We start from the raw sequence: 17505 nt of genomic DNA on the forward strand, positions 1-17505 counted from the left end.
GTGAAGTGTAAGATCGAGATGGGGGGGTCCATGTGCAGAGGGAGGACAAAGGGTATATCTGCTGCATGCTGCCAGGCAGAAGAAGAGGAGGAAGGTCAAAGATGCGGTTTATGGATGTGCTGAGGGAGAACATGAAGGTGGTTGGTGTGACAGAAGAGCATGTAGAGGAGAAGGTGAGATGGAGATGGATAGTCTACTGGCGATTAATTGACGGAGCAGGTCAAAGTTGTCAGAACTGTAGTCAAACATATTTTCCAGGATATCTCGACAACCAAAAGGTTGAGAGAGATGACTTGAAATCACATAGTATGAGGGATGTTGTGACAACATCCAAAATTATTACCCAGTGCAGTTCTGTGTGTGTGTGTGTGTGTGTGTGTGTGTGTGTGTGTGTGTGTGTGTGTGTGTGTGTGTGTGTGTGTGTGTGTGTGTGTGTGTGTGTGTGTGTGTGTGTGTGTCTCCCCTGTGAGACCTTTCATTTGTTTGTTGTTTTTTGCCACACCCATTTGGGTATGAATCGAGCCACACTAAAATACGAAATGGATGAAATGCATAAAAATGGGGCTATGCACTCAATGTCCAAAACAAACTTTATATTATAGATTACTCGCATAATAAAATATACTTATTGCAAAACTGATGCCACAATCCATCTCAGAAGCCAATACCAACAACTTTTCATCCCATTTCGCTGCTTATTGGTAATCGTCATTAGGTGGCAGCAGATTTGATCCCATTTTGCATCAGGTGGGCTATTAAGGTATGTATTTAATGAAATTAGTGTTTATTGTCCCCATTTTGTGATTATTTACCCCCATTTCCTAATTATCAGTCCCCATTTCGCTTCATTTCACTCCATTTTATTACGTTTTACCCCTTTTCATAATTATCAGTCCCCATTTCACTCCATTTCGTCCATTTCATATTTTAGTATTGCCAGTGCTTACCACTGTGCCACAAACCATAAAAATTAATAAATACTTTATTCATTCATATTCTTCTGATTGACTGATTTGAATCTTGCTCTTGGATCTTAATTTCTTCCCTTCAAACGTTAATAAGAACCACCCAACACATTGTCGAGTGATCAAAATGATCACTCTGGGAGGCCAGACTTACAGGATCCTCTTTCAAATGTTCTCACTCTTCATAAATACTTTGTTATATAAAGGGACATTACAATGATGAAAACACAAAAGTGTCACCTCTCCAAACAAGCACAAACACAAAAAATTTGGGAACCTGTTGACACTCTGAAATCGACTAAAGCCAAAAATGCAAACACACACACACACACACACACACACACACTACTAAAACATTTTTTTCTGATGGCACTTTTAAGATTTGTTTACAGCTGTATTGTTTGTACAGTCATTTAAAAAAAAAATCCCATGTATGTCGTTATCACCACTTAACGAACACAGAAAATGCTGTTGTCATTAAGACATGTTCCTGAATTATGTGAGTTTGTGTCCTTTTTAAACTTCACCTGTTTTATGAAAGTGTAGCTCAGTGATCAACAGGACTGCATGTTTTCCGTGTTTACCTGCTGCAGCCACAGCTGATTACTCAGGTCTGGTGCTTGATTGGCTGAACACACCTGTCGTAGTTAATTACCAGCAGGTGGGGCAGGGAGTCAGGAACCATGGAGGGCAGGTGATCTCCAGGACTCTGGCTGGTGTCCTTTGTACCTCACTCAACTGTTGCTTTTCATCAAATTATCAAAGTAACTGTGTGTAAAGTCCTATAATACATTGCCATCTAGTGGACATCATGTAGAACGTAACTTTTAATTAAGGGGTAAATCCAATCATAGATAGATAGATAGATAGATAGATAGATAGATCAGTCTGCTGTTTTCCATGCCATGCTGTCAACACTTGTACTCATATCACACAGTAAAGCAGGTGCATGTAGTTCCAAGACGGTGCAAGTTTTCTTTTCTAAGGATCACCTCGGTAGGTGATTTTACATGTGATTAAATTGAGGAGAGGAGCTCATCAATCAAAGCACCTACTGCTGCAAGGAAAACCTACATTGCTTGGCCTGGATTGTTGTGCCAACTCAGTTCCAACATGTCCATGTCCCCATGAGATGAAGCTTTGCTACATTGTCAACTGTCTTAGGCCTATGCATGGGGTCCACCAAGTCAGTAAGTCAGTGGATAAGCCTGATATGTTCTTTAAGGTCAAATAGGGTTACCTCACCAGTAAATACAGACAATTTGGGTTGGGTATATCTTTGAGGTTAAGATATTTTAAACAGACATCAAGGAGACGTCTAAAATGTTCAAATGGACGGCATTTATACAGTGCTTTTCCATCTGCATCAGACGCTCAAAGCACGTTACAATCATGCCTCACATTCACCCTGATGTCAGGGTGCTGTTGTCATACAAGGCGCTCACTACACACCGGGAGCAACTAGGTGATTAAGGACCTTGCCCAAGGGCCCTTAGTGATTTTCCAGTCAGGCTGGAATTTGAACCGAGGATCTTCTGGTCTCAAGCCCAGCGCTTAACCACTAGACCATCACCTCCCCAGAGGTAGAGATCACAACAAAAACTGTCACCCCACCCTATGAAATACCTTCTTTGCAGCTAAAGAGACAGTAGGAGCAGCAGCTTTTGAAGACTCGTTGCAGTGCGTTCATATTTATGCATTAACATCCACATTTGTGATGATTTTAAAATAAAAAAAATGCAAGTTTACTTAATTAATGTAATGCCAACTTCAACTTAATCTTTTCTTGGTATGAAAGAAAATAGAAAGAATGTTAATAATAATAATAATAAGAAGAAGAAAGACAAAAGTCACTTCCTTTGGGCTTGTTTTTTTTTAATAGAAATGCTTGCTTTTCGGGTAATATCTGGCAACGGCAGTTCGTTGAACATTACTACTGAATGAGAAGCACCGAGAACGCGGAGTGGTCCGTGAAGGCACCTCTTATCTGACTTGGAGTGGGCGGGGCCTGCATAGTGTGTCTATAAAAGCCAGAGTCGACAGAACCGGTTTGTTTGTTTCTCGAGAGCCGTCGTGGAAATAAGCAAGATGTTTTTAAGAAAACTGTCGACGTATCTATATATAATATTCATGTTTGGCTACATGCTAACGTTAAATGCTACGTTGAGAGTCCTGCTATGTGTTTGGCCGAGCCTCGCCAAGAAACTAATACTCAAAATGGGCGAGAAAATAACGATGACCCAAAACCCCAAGTTTGAGTACGAAGATTGGGGTCCGACGATGGCGTCACTGAACTTCGTGAAAACCGTGGCTTCGCACCTGTGGCTTTCTCTGGGTCAGGAAGCGTTCGTAGGAGGAGAAGCTCCGGACTCACATGTGGTCACCATGGACGGAGAGAAAACCAGTATCCACAAGTACCTGAGAGGTGAGTCGTGATGCGTTCAAAGGCTGCTGGAAAGCGGACTGTTGTGTCCAAGCTGTTGTTACTTCCGCCAAGGATATAAAATCATCGGCATTTTTAAATTTCTGTCTATTAGCAAGATTACGTTAAAACTACTGCATGGATTTTGATGAGATTTTCACCAGATAGATATTAAGTCATGGAAGATGTCATTAAGTTTTGGAGGTGATCCAGATTCTGGATACGTCAAAAAAAGAAACAACAAAAACGATTTTTCACGGATGCTCACCAAATTTGCACAACATATAGGGCACTCCACCGAATTTTGGAGGTGCTCTGGATCAAGTTTTCACTTTTAATTTAACCTATTGAGATCAAAATCTCTTTTGCAAGGGAGACCCGGATAATTATAAAGTTTCCAGCTCAGCTGTAGGTCTATAAATGTGGGAGGAAACCCACGCAAACACGGGGAGAACATGCAAACTATACACAGAAAGGCCACAGGTGGAAATCAAACCCATGACCTTCTTGATGTGAGGCAACAGTGCTAATCACTAAGCCACCGTGCTGCCATTTTATATCGTGGCACTACTTAATGGATTTTCACCAAGCATTGGTGTTGCCTTCGAAGACTCCATTAAGTTAATAGGTGATCTGGATCCTGGATCAGTATTTCACTTTGTAGACTTTTAGGTATTGCATCAAAACTATTTTACAGATACAACATTACAATGTAAAACAAAGCTCAATCAGGAAGACACCATTTTGTTTCAGCTTGTAAATGAAATATCAGATTGCAACATCTTGATCAGTCAGACCATTCTGGGATCTAGGTAAAGTCAATGTCACGATATCAATCACGTATGTTTTATTTTGAGTCCTTTTGGCGGATGTCAGAAATCTCAGATGGCTCTTGTTTTTGTCTGCAGGCAGCAGACCGCTGGTGCTGAGTTTTGGGAGTTGCACCTGACCCCCGTTCATGTTCAAACTTGAGGAGTTCAAAGAGCTCGTCAAGGACTTGGGGGATGTGGCGGACTTTCTGGTGATCTACATCGCTGAGGCGCATTCAACAGGTGAGGAAGGACCAGTTTTGTAAAGTGAAGTCGGCAACACTGACAAAAATGTAGTGAAATATACTTATAGATAAAATTTAAAGAAGAAAAAGCTTTAACTATTGTCGCAAAGAAATAATAAACTTAACAGGTATGTCCCCTGCCCCCTGTAAATGTTGTCATCAGTGAATTCTACTTCAAAACTGTGCCAGTATTAATAATCTTTCTGCAGATGGTACTGATGATTGTCAAAATGGAGTTTTACTCCCAAACTCTAATTTGTTGGGAACCAATACATGAAGTGACTCTAACTTCCCTGGAAGAACCAACAGCATATGTGAACAAATTGTTGGTACCCCAATATTTTATGTACACTTTATTATATGATCAGAAATGAATGTAAACAAAGCAGTTTTGTTTAATCAAAATATTTTTTTAAATGTCCAAAGTTATTTGGCAACAAGAACCAAACAAAATGCTTTCATAAAGTGAAATAAAAGATCCTGACATAAAATGTACTAGGGTGTTGTCTGTGGCGATCCACGTAGCTGACATTTTTCAAGGGTGGTAATAAATTGTGCAAAATTCCTATAATGAGTTGGAATATCAAATCAATTTTATTTATATAGCGCCAAATCACAACAAACAGCTGCCCCAAGGCGCTTTATATTGTAAGGCAAGGCCATACAATAATTACGGAAAAACCCCAACGGTCAAAACGACCCCCTGTGAACAAGCACTTGGCTACAGTGGGAAGGAAAAACTCCTTTTTAACTGGAAGAAACCTCCAGCAGAACCAGGCTCAGGGAGGGGCAGTCTTCTGCTGGGACTGGTTGGGGCTGAGGGAGAGAACCAGGAAAAAGACATGCTGTGGAGGGGAGCAGAGATCAATCACTAATAATTAAATGCAGAGTGGTGCATACGGAGAAAAAGAGAAGGAAACACTCAGTGCATCATGGGAACCCCCCAGCAGTCTAAGTCTATAGCAGCATAACTAAGGGATGGTTCAGGGTCACCTGATCCAGCCCTAACTATAAGCTTTAGCAAAAAGGAAAGTTTTAAGCCTAATCTTAAAAGTAGAGAGGGTGTCTGTCTCCCTGATCTGAATTGGGAGCTGGTTCCGGAGGAGAGGAGCCTGAAAGCTGAAGGCTCTGCCTCCCATTCTACTCTTACAAACCTTAGGAACTACAAGTAAGCCTGCAGTCTGAGAGCGAAGCGCTCTATTGGGGTGATATGGTACTATGAGGTCCCTAAGATAAGATGGGACCTGATTATTCAAAACCTTATAAGTAAGAAGAAGAATTTTAAATTCTATTCTTGAATTAACAGGAAGCCAATGGAGAGGCCAATATGGGTGAGATATGCTCTCTCCTTCTAGTCCCTGTCAGTACTCTAGCTGCAGCATTTTGAATTAACTGAAGGCTTTTCAGGGAACGTTTAGGACAACCTGATAATAATGAATTACAATAGTCCAGCCTAGAGGAAATAAAAGCATGAATTAGTTTTTCAGTCATGAAGTCATTACTAGTTAAAGTTAAAGGAATACTCGGCTCAATAGAGCTCTGACTCTGTCAGCCTGGCTACAGTGCTGAAAAGAAACCTGGGGTTGTTCTTATTTTCTTCAATTAGTGATGAGTAGTAAGATGTCCTAGCTTTACGGAGGGCTTTTTTATAGAGCAACAGACTCTTTTTCCAGATTAAGTGAAGATCTTCTAAATTAGTGAGATGCCATTTCCTCTCCAACTTACGGGTTATCTGCTTTAAGCTGCAAGTTTGAGTTAGACCACGGAGTCAGACACTTCTGATTTAAAGCTCTCTTTTTCAGAGGAGCTACAGCATCCAAAGTTGTCTTCAATGAGGATGTAAAACTATTGACGAGATACTCTATCTCACTCACAGAGTTTAGGTAGCTACTCTGCACTGTTGGTATATGGCATTAGAGAACATAAAGAAGTAATCATATCCTTAAACCTAGTTACAGCGCTTTCTGAAAGACTTCTAGTGTAATGAAACTTATTCCCCACTGCTGGGTAGTCCATCAGAGTAAATGTTAAGAAATGATCAGACAGAAGGGAGTTTTCAGGGAATACTGTTAAGTCTTCAGTTTCCATACCATAAGTCAGAACAAGATCTAAGATATGATTAAAGTGGTGGGTGGACTCATTTACATTTTGAGCAAAGCCAATTGAGTCTAATAATAGATTAAATGCAGTGTTGAGGCTGTCATTCTCAGCATCTGTGTGGATGTTAAAAATCGCCCACTATAATTATCTTACCTGAGCTAAGCACTAAGTCAGACAAAAGGTCTGAAAATTCACAGAGAAACTCACAGTAATGACCAGGTGGACGATAGATAATAACAAATAAAACTGGTATTTGGGACTTCCAATTTGGATGGACAAGACTAAGAGTCAAGCTTTCAAATGAATTAAAGCTCTGTCTGGGTTTTGGATTCATTAATAAGCTGGAATGGAAAATTGCTGCTAATCCTCGGCCCGTGCTATGAGTGTTCTGGCAGTTAGTGTGACTCGGGGGTGTTGACTCATTTAAACTAACATATTCATAGCGTGAATAGCGTGTGAGTCCAGAATGTTTTTAGAACCTTAGACCTCAGCAGTTTTTAGAGGAAGAACTCGGCATTTATTTCCTGTTAATTTCATATTTTTTATGTTAATTTACTGTCATAATGGATTATAAATTGTTTAGGTTCTTCTTATCACATACATTATTATTATTATGATGACATTATTTTATTTTTACTTCTATTTTGTTATTTGATTTTAAATGGACAACAATGGAAATGAGTTTTTACTTATGTCAGCCATGTATTTTTAATGTATTTCCAATTATGTTATGTACTTACATTGAACTTACAAAATAAAAATCACGCGTGCATAAACGTACACAGACGCCACTTCGTTTTACGATATAGATGATTTACTGCCTCCTGCTGGAATGGCGTGTGAGTCCAGAATGTCATTATCAACATCTATTGCTCAGTGTTTTTATGTAATATACGTAGTTTCTCCAAAAATTTTAGTCTTATCAATGTTCTATTTTGTTCATCCTTGACCCAAAATAACCCATATGGCAAATGTCATCTCTCCCCAATTTCTCCATGATTGAAGGTAGGTACACAGGCATACATGCATACATCTACACAGAAGCCACTTGGCTTTTAATATGTAGATGATTTACTGCCCCCTGCTTTAATGGTGTGTGTGTGTGTGTGTGTGTGTGTGTGTGTGTGTGTGTGTGTGTGTGTGTGTGTGTGTGTGTGTGTGTGTGTGTGTGTCCAGAATGTATTTTTCGACATCCATTGTTCACCATTTTTAGCTAATATTAAAAATATTAGTCCTGTCAACATTCCGTTTTCGCGATGCTCATCCTTGACCCAAAATACATAAGCATGCCAGGTGGCAAATGTCAGCTCTCCACAGTTTCTCTGTGATCAAAGCCATGCACACGCATGTAATCACACAGAGGCCACTTGGCTGTTAATATATAGATGCTTCACACTATTATTGGCACCCTTTGAATTTACAGTAAATCATAAATTTTACAGTGTGTTCTTTAGATAGGTCAGGGGATGGATACATGAACATTTCCAAGTCACTGAATGTCCTTGTTGTCATTGACATCACTCTCTAAGAAATATAAACTGCATGGTAAATCAACCTAATAATAATATAGCCTTTATTGTACATATATATACTGTGAAATGTGCCCTCTGCACTTAAACTATCCTAATTGCAGTTGAACACAATCCAACCACTAGAAGCAGTGGGCAGCCACGGTCCGGCCCCCGGGGACCAACTCCATATTTACAGGAACTGCCTTGGTCAGGGGCAGAGAAAGGAACAAACACTAAATAAGCTTTTTATTTTTTTTGATTGTGGAAGGAAACCAGAGTGGTCAGAGGAATTTCACACAGACACAGGGAGAACATGCAAACTCAACACAAAGGATCGGAAGCAATCCCATGACCTTCTTGCTGCAAGGCATCAGTGCTAACCACTAAGCCACCTTGGTACCTGTGCTGTTGACAAAAGTTGCATGATGCACAATTTTTCCAATCACAGCGACAGAAGCCTGTCACTTCATAGTTATCCTGGGTGTCTTGGTGGCTTCTGTCACTAGTCCGCTTCTTGCACAATCAATCAGTTTTTGAGAACTCCCTCCTCCAGACAGATTTACCAGAGCTTACTAATTACAAGCAAGTAACATTTACTAATTCATGATATTGATAAATTTCTATAGGGACTATTTGTGTTATATAACATCTATGACAAACAAACTGAGCGAAACTGAATTCTAAGGCTGATGTTCAATAGACTTTAAACCAGGTATGAACAAAAAACTAAAAGCTAAATTAATTTATTAATTCTCAGTTCATTTGGCTTCTTATTCATTTGTATGTCTGGGTTATTTGTAGACTCCCTACTGCATAGAGGTACTTGCGTACCACCATAAGGGGTGCGCTGTCTGTTTTTGAATGAATTTTCCAAAGTTCGTTGACTAACGTCGCTCTGGCTTCTTTGTGGCCTGTGGTGTATTCAGGGGGAAAAAAAATCTCTTCATTTGACTTATTCATTCATATTTCTGGGTTATTTATATACTTTAGGTGATGGTCTAGTGGTTTAGTGTTGGGCTTCAGACCAGAAGATCCTCTCTTCAAAGCTCAGCCAGAGCAGAAAATCACTAAGGGCCCTTGGGCAAGGTCCTTAATCCCCTAGCTGCTCCCAGTGTGTAGTGAGCGCCTTGCATGACAGCACCCTGACATCGGGGTGTGTTTGTGTCAATGAGTGAATGTGAGGCAGAATTGTAAAGCACTTTGAGCTTTTATGCAAATGGAAAAGAGCCATATAAATACAGCCTATTTTCCATTTATTACTGAGTTGCAACTCAGTCTGCCCATTCACCACTACTTCCTGAAGGAACAACACAAGTTTCAGCTCATTTGGCACTCAGGCTTAGAGCAACATTTGGAGTGGTTTACACCATCCATTAGTCATTAGTACTTTGGTCATGGCTCAGGGATATTCACATTATTTAGTGTATTTTGGATCTTCCAGCCGGTGCAGACAAGCAGTAGTGAAAGATCATTTCTTTTTACCGTCTGCTCACCTGGCTCCTCGGCTCACCCGGCCACTACGCTGGCTCTATCCTTGAATGAATTGAGACGGTTGGAGGCACCAAAAGCTGGATGTAGTTAACAACTGCGAGCAAGCAGCTAGTTAACAGCCATCTTACTGGGTCTTAAATTATGGGTCTTTTAGTGAAGCTTAGTGCTAGTGGCCGGCGATCACATTAGTATTTCTTCTTTTCTTGTTGCTTAATGCTGACAAATTATACTCTGTGTGTCTGTCTGTGTGTCTGTCTGTGTGTCTGTCTGTGTGTCTGTCTGTGTGTCTGTCTGTGTGTCTGTCTGTGTGTCTGTCTGTGTGTCTGTCTGTGTGTCTGTCTGTGTGTCTGTCTGTGTGTCTGTCTGTGTGTCTGTCTGTGTGTCTGTCTGTGTGTCTGTCTGTGTGTCTGTCTGTGTGTCTGTCTGTGTGTCTGTCTGTGTGTCTGTCTGTGTGTCTGTCTGTGTGTCTGTCTGTGTGTCTGTCTGTCTGGTGCAGCTCCATCCAGAGATGGGGGGGGTGGTGTTTGTTTATGTAACCCTCCTGTCCAAGTGCACAGCAACATTTCCTGTAAGAGTATATTCGTTTTGTGAATTGTTTTGTAAATTGTCGGTAGCATGGCCTAAGCAGAGGGTCACCCCTTTGAGTCTGGTCTGCTTGAGGTTTCTTCCTCAAATCATCAGAGGGAGTTTTTCCTTACTACTGTCACCTGTGTGCTTGCTCTGGGTGTTAGTAAGGTTAGACCTTACTTGTGTGAAGCGCCTAGGGATGAGTATTATGATTTTTATCTATCGATACCATTATCAATTCCACTTATCTATCCAATTCCTTATCGATTCCCTTATCAATACCTCTTGTGAATTTTCTGTGTACTACAACCCCTGGCAAAAATTATGGAATCACCGGCCTCTGAGGATGTTCATTCAGTTGTTTAATTTTGTAGAAAAAAAGCAGATCAGACATGACACAACTAAAGTCATTTCAAATGGCAACTTTCTGGCTTTAAGAAACACTATAAGAAATCAAGAAAAAAAGATTGTGGCAGTCAGTAACGGTTACTTTTTTAGACCAAGCAGAGGGAAAAAAATATGGAATCACTCAATTCTGAGGAAAAAATTATGGAATCACCATGTAAATTTTCATCCCCAAAACTAACACCTGCATCATATCAGATCTGCTCGTTAGTCTGCATCTAAAAAGGAGTGAACACACCTTGGAGAGCTGTTGCACCAAGTGAACTGACATGAATCATGGCTTCAACACGAGAGATGTCAATTGAAACAAAGGAGAGGATTATCAAACTCTTAAGAGTAAATCATCACGCAATGTTGCAAAAGATGTTGGTTGTTCACAGTCAGCTGTGTCTAAACTCTGGACCAAATACAAACAACATGGGAAGGTTGTTAATGGCAAACATACTGGTAGACCAAGGAAGACAAAGCGTCAAGACAGAAAACTTAAAGCAATATGTCTCAAAAATCGAAAAATGTACAACAAAACAAATGAGGAACGAATGGGAGGAAACTGGAGTCAACATCTGTGACCGAACTGTAAGAAACCGCCTAAAGGAAATGGGATTTACATACAGAAAAGCTAAACGAAAGGCATCATTAACACCTAAACAGAAAAACAAGGTTACAATGGGCTAAGGAAAAGCAATTGTGGACTGTGGATGACTGGATGAAAGTCATATTCAGTGATGAATCTCGAATCTGCATTGGGCAAGGTGATGATGCTGGAACTTTTGTTTGGTGCCTTTCCAATGAGATTTATAAAGATGACTGCCTGAAGAGAACATGTAAATTTCCACAGTCATTGATGATATGGGGCTGCATGTCAGGTAAAGGCACTGGGGAGATGGCTGTCATTACATCATCAATAAATGCACAAGTTTATGTTGATATTTTGGACAATTGAAAGGATGTTTGGGGATGATATCATTTTTCAAGATGATCAATCAATCAATTTTTTTATATAGCGCCAAATCACAACAAACAGTTGCCCCAAGGCGCTTTATATTGTAAGGCAAGGCCATACAATAATTATGTAAAACCCCAACGGTCAAAACGACCCCCTGTGAGCAAGCACTTGGCTACAGTGGGAAGGAAAAAACTCCCTTTTAACAGGAAGAAACCTCCAGCAGAACCAGGCTCAGGGAGGGGCAGTCTTCTGCTGGGACTGGTTGGGGCTGAGGGAGAGAACCAGGAAAAAGACATGCTGTGGAGGGGAGCAGAGATTGATCACTAATGATTAAATGCAGAGTGGTGCATACAGAGCAAAAAGAGAAAGAAACTGCATCATGGGAACCCCCCAGCAGTCTACGTCTATAGCAGCATAACTAAGGGATGGTTCAGGGTCACCTGATCCAGCCCTAATTATAAGCTTTAGCAAAAAGGAAAGTTAAGCCTAATCTTAAAAGTAGAGAGGGTGTCTGTCTCCCTGATCTGAATTGGGAGCTGGTTCCACAGGAGAGGAGCCTGAAAGCTGAAAGCTCTGCCTCCCATTCTACTCTTACAAACCCTAGGAACTACAAGTAAGCCTGCAGTCTGAGAGCGAAGCGCTCTATTGGGGTGATATGGTACTACGAGGTCCCTAAGATAAGATGGGACCTGATTATTCAAAACCTTATAAGTAAGAAGAAGAATTTTAAATTCTATTCTAGAATTAACAGGAAGCCAGTGAAGAGAGGCCAATATGGGTGAGATATGCTCTCTCCTTCTAGTCCCTGTCAGTACTCTAGCTGCAGCATTTTGAATTAACTGAAGGCTTTTTAGGGAACTTTTAGGACAACCTGATAATAATGAATTACAATAGTCCAGCCTAGAGGAAATAAATGCATGAATTAGTTTTTCAGCATCACTCTGAGACAAGACCTTTCTGATTTTAGAGATATTGCGTAAATGCAAAAAAGCAGTCCTACATATTTGTTTAATATGCGCTTTGAATGACATATCCTGATCAAAAATGACTCCAAGATTTCTCACAGTATTACTAGAGGTCAGGGTAATGCCATCCAGAGTAAGGATCTGGTTAGACACCATGTTTCTAAGATTTGTGGGGCCATGTACAATAACTTCAGTTTTATCTGAGTTTAAAAGCAGGAAATTAGAGGTCATCCATGTCTTTATGTCTGTAAGACAATCCTGCAGTTTAGCTAATTGGTGTGTGTCCTCTGGCTTCATGGATAGATAAAGCTGGGTATCATCTGCGTAACAATGAAAATTTAAGCAATACCGTCTAATAATACTGCCTAAGGGAAGCATGTATAAAGTGAATAAAATTGGTCCTAGCACAGAACCTTGTGGAACTCCATAATTAACTTTAGTCTGTGAAGAAGATTCCCCATTTACATGAACAAATTGTAATCTATTAGACAAATATGATTCAAACCACCGCAGCGCAGTGCCTTTAATACCTATGGCATGCTCTAATCTCTGTAATAAAATTTTATGGTCAACAGTATCAAAAGCAGCACTGAGGTCTAACAGAACAAGCACAGAGATGAGTCCACTGTCCGAGGCCATAAGAAGATCATTTGTAACCTTCACTAATGCTGTTTCTGTACTATGATGAATTCTAAAACCTGACTGAAACTCTTCAAATAGACCATTCCTCTGCAGATGATCAGTTAGCTGTTTTACAACTACCCTTTCAAGAATTTTTGAGAGAAAAGGAAGGTTGGAGATTGGCCAATAATTAGCTAAGATAGCTGGGTCAAGTGATGGCTTTTTAAGTAATGGTTTAATTACTGCCACCTTAAAAGCCTGTGGTACATAGCCAACTAACAAAGATAGATTGATCATATTTAAGATCGAAGCATTAAATAATGGTAGGGCTTCCTTGAGCAGCCTGGTAGGAATGGGGTCTAATAAACATGTTGATGGTTTGGATGAAGTAACTAATGAAAATAACTCAGACAGAACAATCGGAGAGAAAGAGTCTAACCAAATACCGGCATCACTGAAAGCAGCCAAAGATAACGATACGTCTTTGGGATGGTTATGAGTAATTTTTTCTCTAATAGTTAAAATTTTGTTAGCAAAGAAAGTCATGAAGTCATTACTAGTTAAAGTTAATGGAATACTCAGCTCAGTAGAGCTCTGACTCTTTGTCAGCCTGGCTACAGTGCTGAAAAGAAACCTGGGGTTGTTCTTATTTTCTTCAATTAGTGATGAGTAGAAAGATGTCCTAGCTTTACGGAGGGCTTTTTTATAGAGCAACAGACTCTTTTTCCAGGCTAAGTGAAGATCTTCTAAATTAGTGAGACGCCATTTCCTCTCCAACTTACGGGTTATCGGCTTTAAGCTACGAGTTTGTGAGTTATACCACGGAGTCAGACACTTCTGATTTAAAGCTCTCTTTTTCAGAGGAGCTACAGCATCCAAAGTTGTCTTCAATGAGGATGTAAAACTATTGACGAGATACTCTATCTCCCTTACAGAGTTTAGGTAGCTACTCTGCACTGTGTTGGTATATGGCATTAGAGAACATAAAGAAGGAATCATATCCTTAAACCTAGTTACAGCGCTTTCTGAAAGACTTCTAGTGTAATGAAACTTATTCCCCACTGCTGGGTAGTCCATCAGAGTAAATGTTATTAAGAAATGATCAGCAATTCAAGGAGAACATGCGGCTAAACATGTCACTCCCGGTCTGATTGGGGAGGGGCCCAGAGAAAACTACAGAGTCCGACATTGTTTTTGCAAAGTTACACACCGATTTAATGTTAATTTTAGTGACCTCCGTTTGGCGTAACCGGGTGTCATTACTGCCGACGTGAATTACAATCTTACCAAATTTACGCTTAGCCTTAGCCAGCAGTTTCAAATTTCCTTCAATGTCGCCTGCTCTGGCCCCCGGAAGACAATTGACTATGGTTGCTGGTGTCGCTAACTTCACATTTCTCAAAACAGAGTCGCCAATAACCAGAGTTTGATCCTCGGCGGGTGTGTCGTCGAGTGGGGAAAAACGGTTAGAGATGTGAACGGGTTGGCGGTGTACACGGGGCTTCTGTTTAGGGCTACGCTTCCTCCTCACAGTCACCCAGTCAGCCTGCTTTCCCGGCTGCTCGGGATCTGCAAGGGGGGAACTAACGGCGGCTAAGCTACCTTGGTCCGCACCGACTACAGGGGCCTGGCTAGCTGTAGAATTTTCCACGGTGCGGAGCCGAGTCTCCAATTCGCCCAGCCTGGCCTCCAAAGCTACGAATAAGCTACACTTATTACAAGTACCGTTACTGCTAAAGGAGGCCGAGGAATAACTAAACATTTCACACCCAGAGCAGAAAAGTGCGGGAGAGACAGGAGAAGCCGCCATGCTAAATCGGCTAAGAGCTAGTAGCTACGCTAACCTAGCGGATTCCTAAAAACACGCAAAGTGAATAATGTGTAAATAATTTAGAGGTGATTCAGCAGAAGGAGTGCTTTACTTAAGGCACGTAAAGATTACACTGGGAAACAAATCGTAATCTAGATAACTAGATCAATCTAACTGCGCAGATTAAACAGCTAACAGATACAGAAAAACACGGCGGTGCTCCGGAACAGGAAGTGATACAATACCGCAGTGAGAGCCAACCACCAGTAGAGGCAAGCAAGAGCCAATGCATCTTGGCAAGATGATGCATCTTGCCATAGAGCAAAAACTGCAAAAACATTCCTTGCAAAAAGACACATAGGGTCAGTGTCATGGCATAGGGTCAGTGTCAATGAGCAGATCTGATTTGGTGCAGGTGTTAATTTGGGGGATGAAAATTTACAGGGTGATTCCGTAATTTTTTCCTCAGAATTGAGTGATTCCATATTTTTTTCCTCTGCTTGGTCTAAAAAAGTAACCGTTACTGACTGCCACAATCTTTTTTTTCTTGATTTCTTAGTGTTTCTTAAAGCCAGAAAGTTGCCATTTGAAATGACTTTAGTTTTGTGTCATGTCCGTGATCTGCTTTTTTTCTACAAAATTAAACAACTGAATGAACATCCTCTGAGGGCCGGTGATTCCATAATTTTTGCCAGGGGTTGTAGAAGTAGGCTTTACAGGTTTTCTATGTCAACAACATTTTGATTATTTATTTTAAGTAAATAAATATGAAATTGGTCACTGGATCCTTAAACTCTGGACATAAACTCTATGTAGTGGATCCTTGATCTCTGGACATAAATGGAAATAAACAAAATCCGTAGTTTTTGTCAAAAATATTTCCTTTCAGACATTATTGGCATGAATGACTTTCCATACATCTGAGCTAAACTCTTGAAGCTGGCTGTGCTGCACGTCAGGATGTAATTCATAAAGAATGTAGTACGTCTTTTTGGGAGGAAAAAATGTTTGTCGATTGTAGTTTGTCTGTATTACAAGGTTTGAAAAAAGGTCATTTTATTTAAAGTGGCGATTCGCTTTGAAGTTATTAATTCCAACCGGACTCTAACTCGACTCAGCAGAGAGCGGTGCAGCGTTTGGAGCTGTGCAAATGGAACGGAGGATGATTCTTGTTTCTTGAATCAACACAAAAGTGACTCACGATATTTTAATGGGTTTGAGAGGAGTTAAGAAGCTGACTTGCCGCTTCTGAAGAGCAGCAAATCAAAGAACCAACAAAGCACCGGATCGAAGCACTGCTTCATTGGTTCAAGCTTCAATTCAGAGTTGTGCTGCAGAAGCGGTTGAGTACAGAGCCTGGGTCTGCAATCAACATAGAGAAATGATCATTTTCCCATTTACCCTCAAACAATGGCAGCTCTGAAGGACCGATAAGGGAATTGTTAAGCAAAAAGGCTATTGATGTCAGTGGATCGAATAATTTCTTAACAATACCTGAAAAGAACTGCTTCCCAGTACCCAACGCTAGAAGCGCCTTGAGGCAACTTTGTGATTTGGTGCTAAATAAATTAAATTTAAATTACTTGTGTTGCTTCTGTCTTTGCTTTGTAACTACAACAATGAGACACTGGCTCAACACATTCCAATCTCATTCTGTGGTTTAAAAATTCAGCCTATGATTTGCTTTTATTTCTCCAAGTACCTGTCTACAGCATTTGAACGCACCATGTATGGATAATCCATAAACTGGCGCCACAGTTGACCCTTAATGGATGCTGCAGTGCTTGACACTTCCTATTTTGTCGTCTTTCATATTTTTGCTCAAATAACCAGGTGTTTTTGTTGTTGTTGTTGTTTAAGCGGTTGAAAGGTGTTTTGTGCAGTGTACAAACAGTTCTGGTAGCCATTCAGCTGTGTCAGTTATAGCCCTGTGAATCAAGCAGTTGTCTTCCAATTGAAGTGTTAGAACAACTCCTGGTTACTCCTATGCGTGTTGAAAATCTGAGTTTCACTCTGAAACTTGTATGTAGCTCTGGAGGAAAGTGTCTGTAAAACGCCAATAGGTTAAAGTTCAGGTCAGGTGTTAAGGTTGCTAAGTAGCTTGTGTGGTATTTGGCCCGCTGCACGTAAGTGCTGGAATAATAGCTGTTATTTGAAATCTTCAGCCCTTCCAAGAATTATAATCTAATAATTGCTGAAGCCTTGTCAAGTAAAAATGCAGTAATTCTTTGTCCTCAAACCTGCGTGTCTCAGTTGTTTTTTTTTTTTAAATTGAAGATGTTTGGGTTTTTTACAAATCCTCAGGCAAACATCATGTGAAGGTATGATTCTTGGTTCTGTAAGAGAACATTTTTCCCTATTGTCATTTTTGTTGACAAAGTTTAATTAAAATGGACTCATTAATCAACAGGCAACAATGACTTTATTGGCTGCCGACAGCGAGGCTTCATTAAATCACATTTAAAAAAAAAAAAAAAAAAAAAAAAGCCAGACATCCTACTGTACCAACATTGGTATTTAAACTAATATAAAAAGAATCACTGCAAATAATCTTAAACAAGGCCGGCCTGACCCAAAACAGGAGGTTCACTTTACCCCACTTGTATCCATCAGAATTCAAAATTTCAAATCTAAATATGTAGTAGTTT

At 40.3% G+C, this 17505-nt stretch overlaps 1 protein-coding gene across 2 annotated transcripts in view; it reads left to right on the plus strand.

Moving 5' to 3' along the window:
- The first annotated feature begins 3014 nt into the window (after window positions 1-3014).
- Window positions 3015-17505, plus strand: part of LOC117518490 (type I iodothyronine deiodinase-like) — a 40408-nt gene continuing 25917 nt past the window's right edge. For both annotated transcript variants that reach the window (XM_034179625.1, XM_034179624.1), the window contains exons 1-2: window positions 3015-3390; window positions 4296-4439. In XM_034179625.1, the coding sequence (XP_034035516.1) occupies window positions 3054-3390; window positions 4296-4439 (481 nt within the window). In that variant the 5' untranslated portion in view covers window positions 3015-3053. The remainder of the gene's footprint in view (window positions 3391-4295; window positions 4440-17505) is intronic.

The sequence above is a fragment of the Thalassophryne amazonica genome, chromosome 10 (assembly GCF_902500255.1).
Source record: "Thalassophryne amazonica chromosome 10, fThaAma1.1, whole genome shotgun sequence".
In the NCBI taxonomy this organism is placed as follows: Eukaryota; Metazoa; Chordata; class Actinopteri; order Batrachoidiformes; family Batrachoididae; genus Thalassophryne; species Thalassophryne amazonica.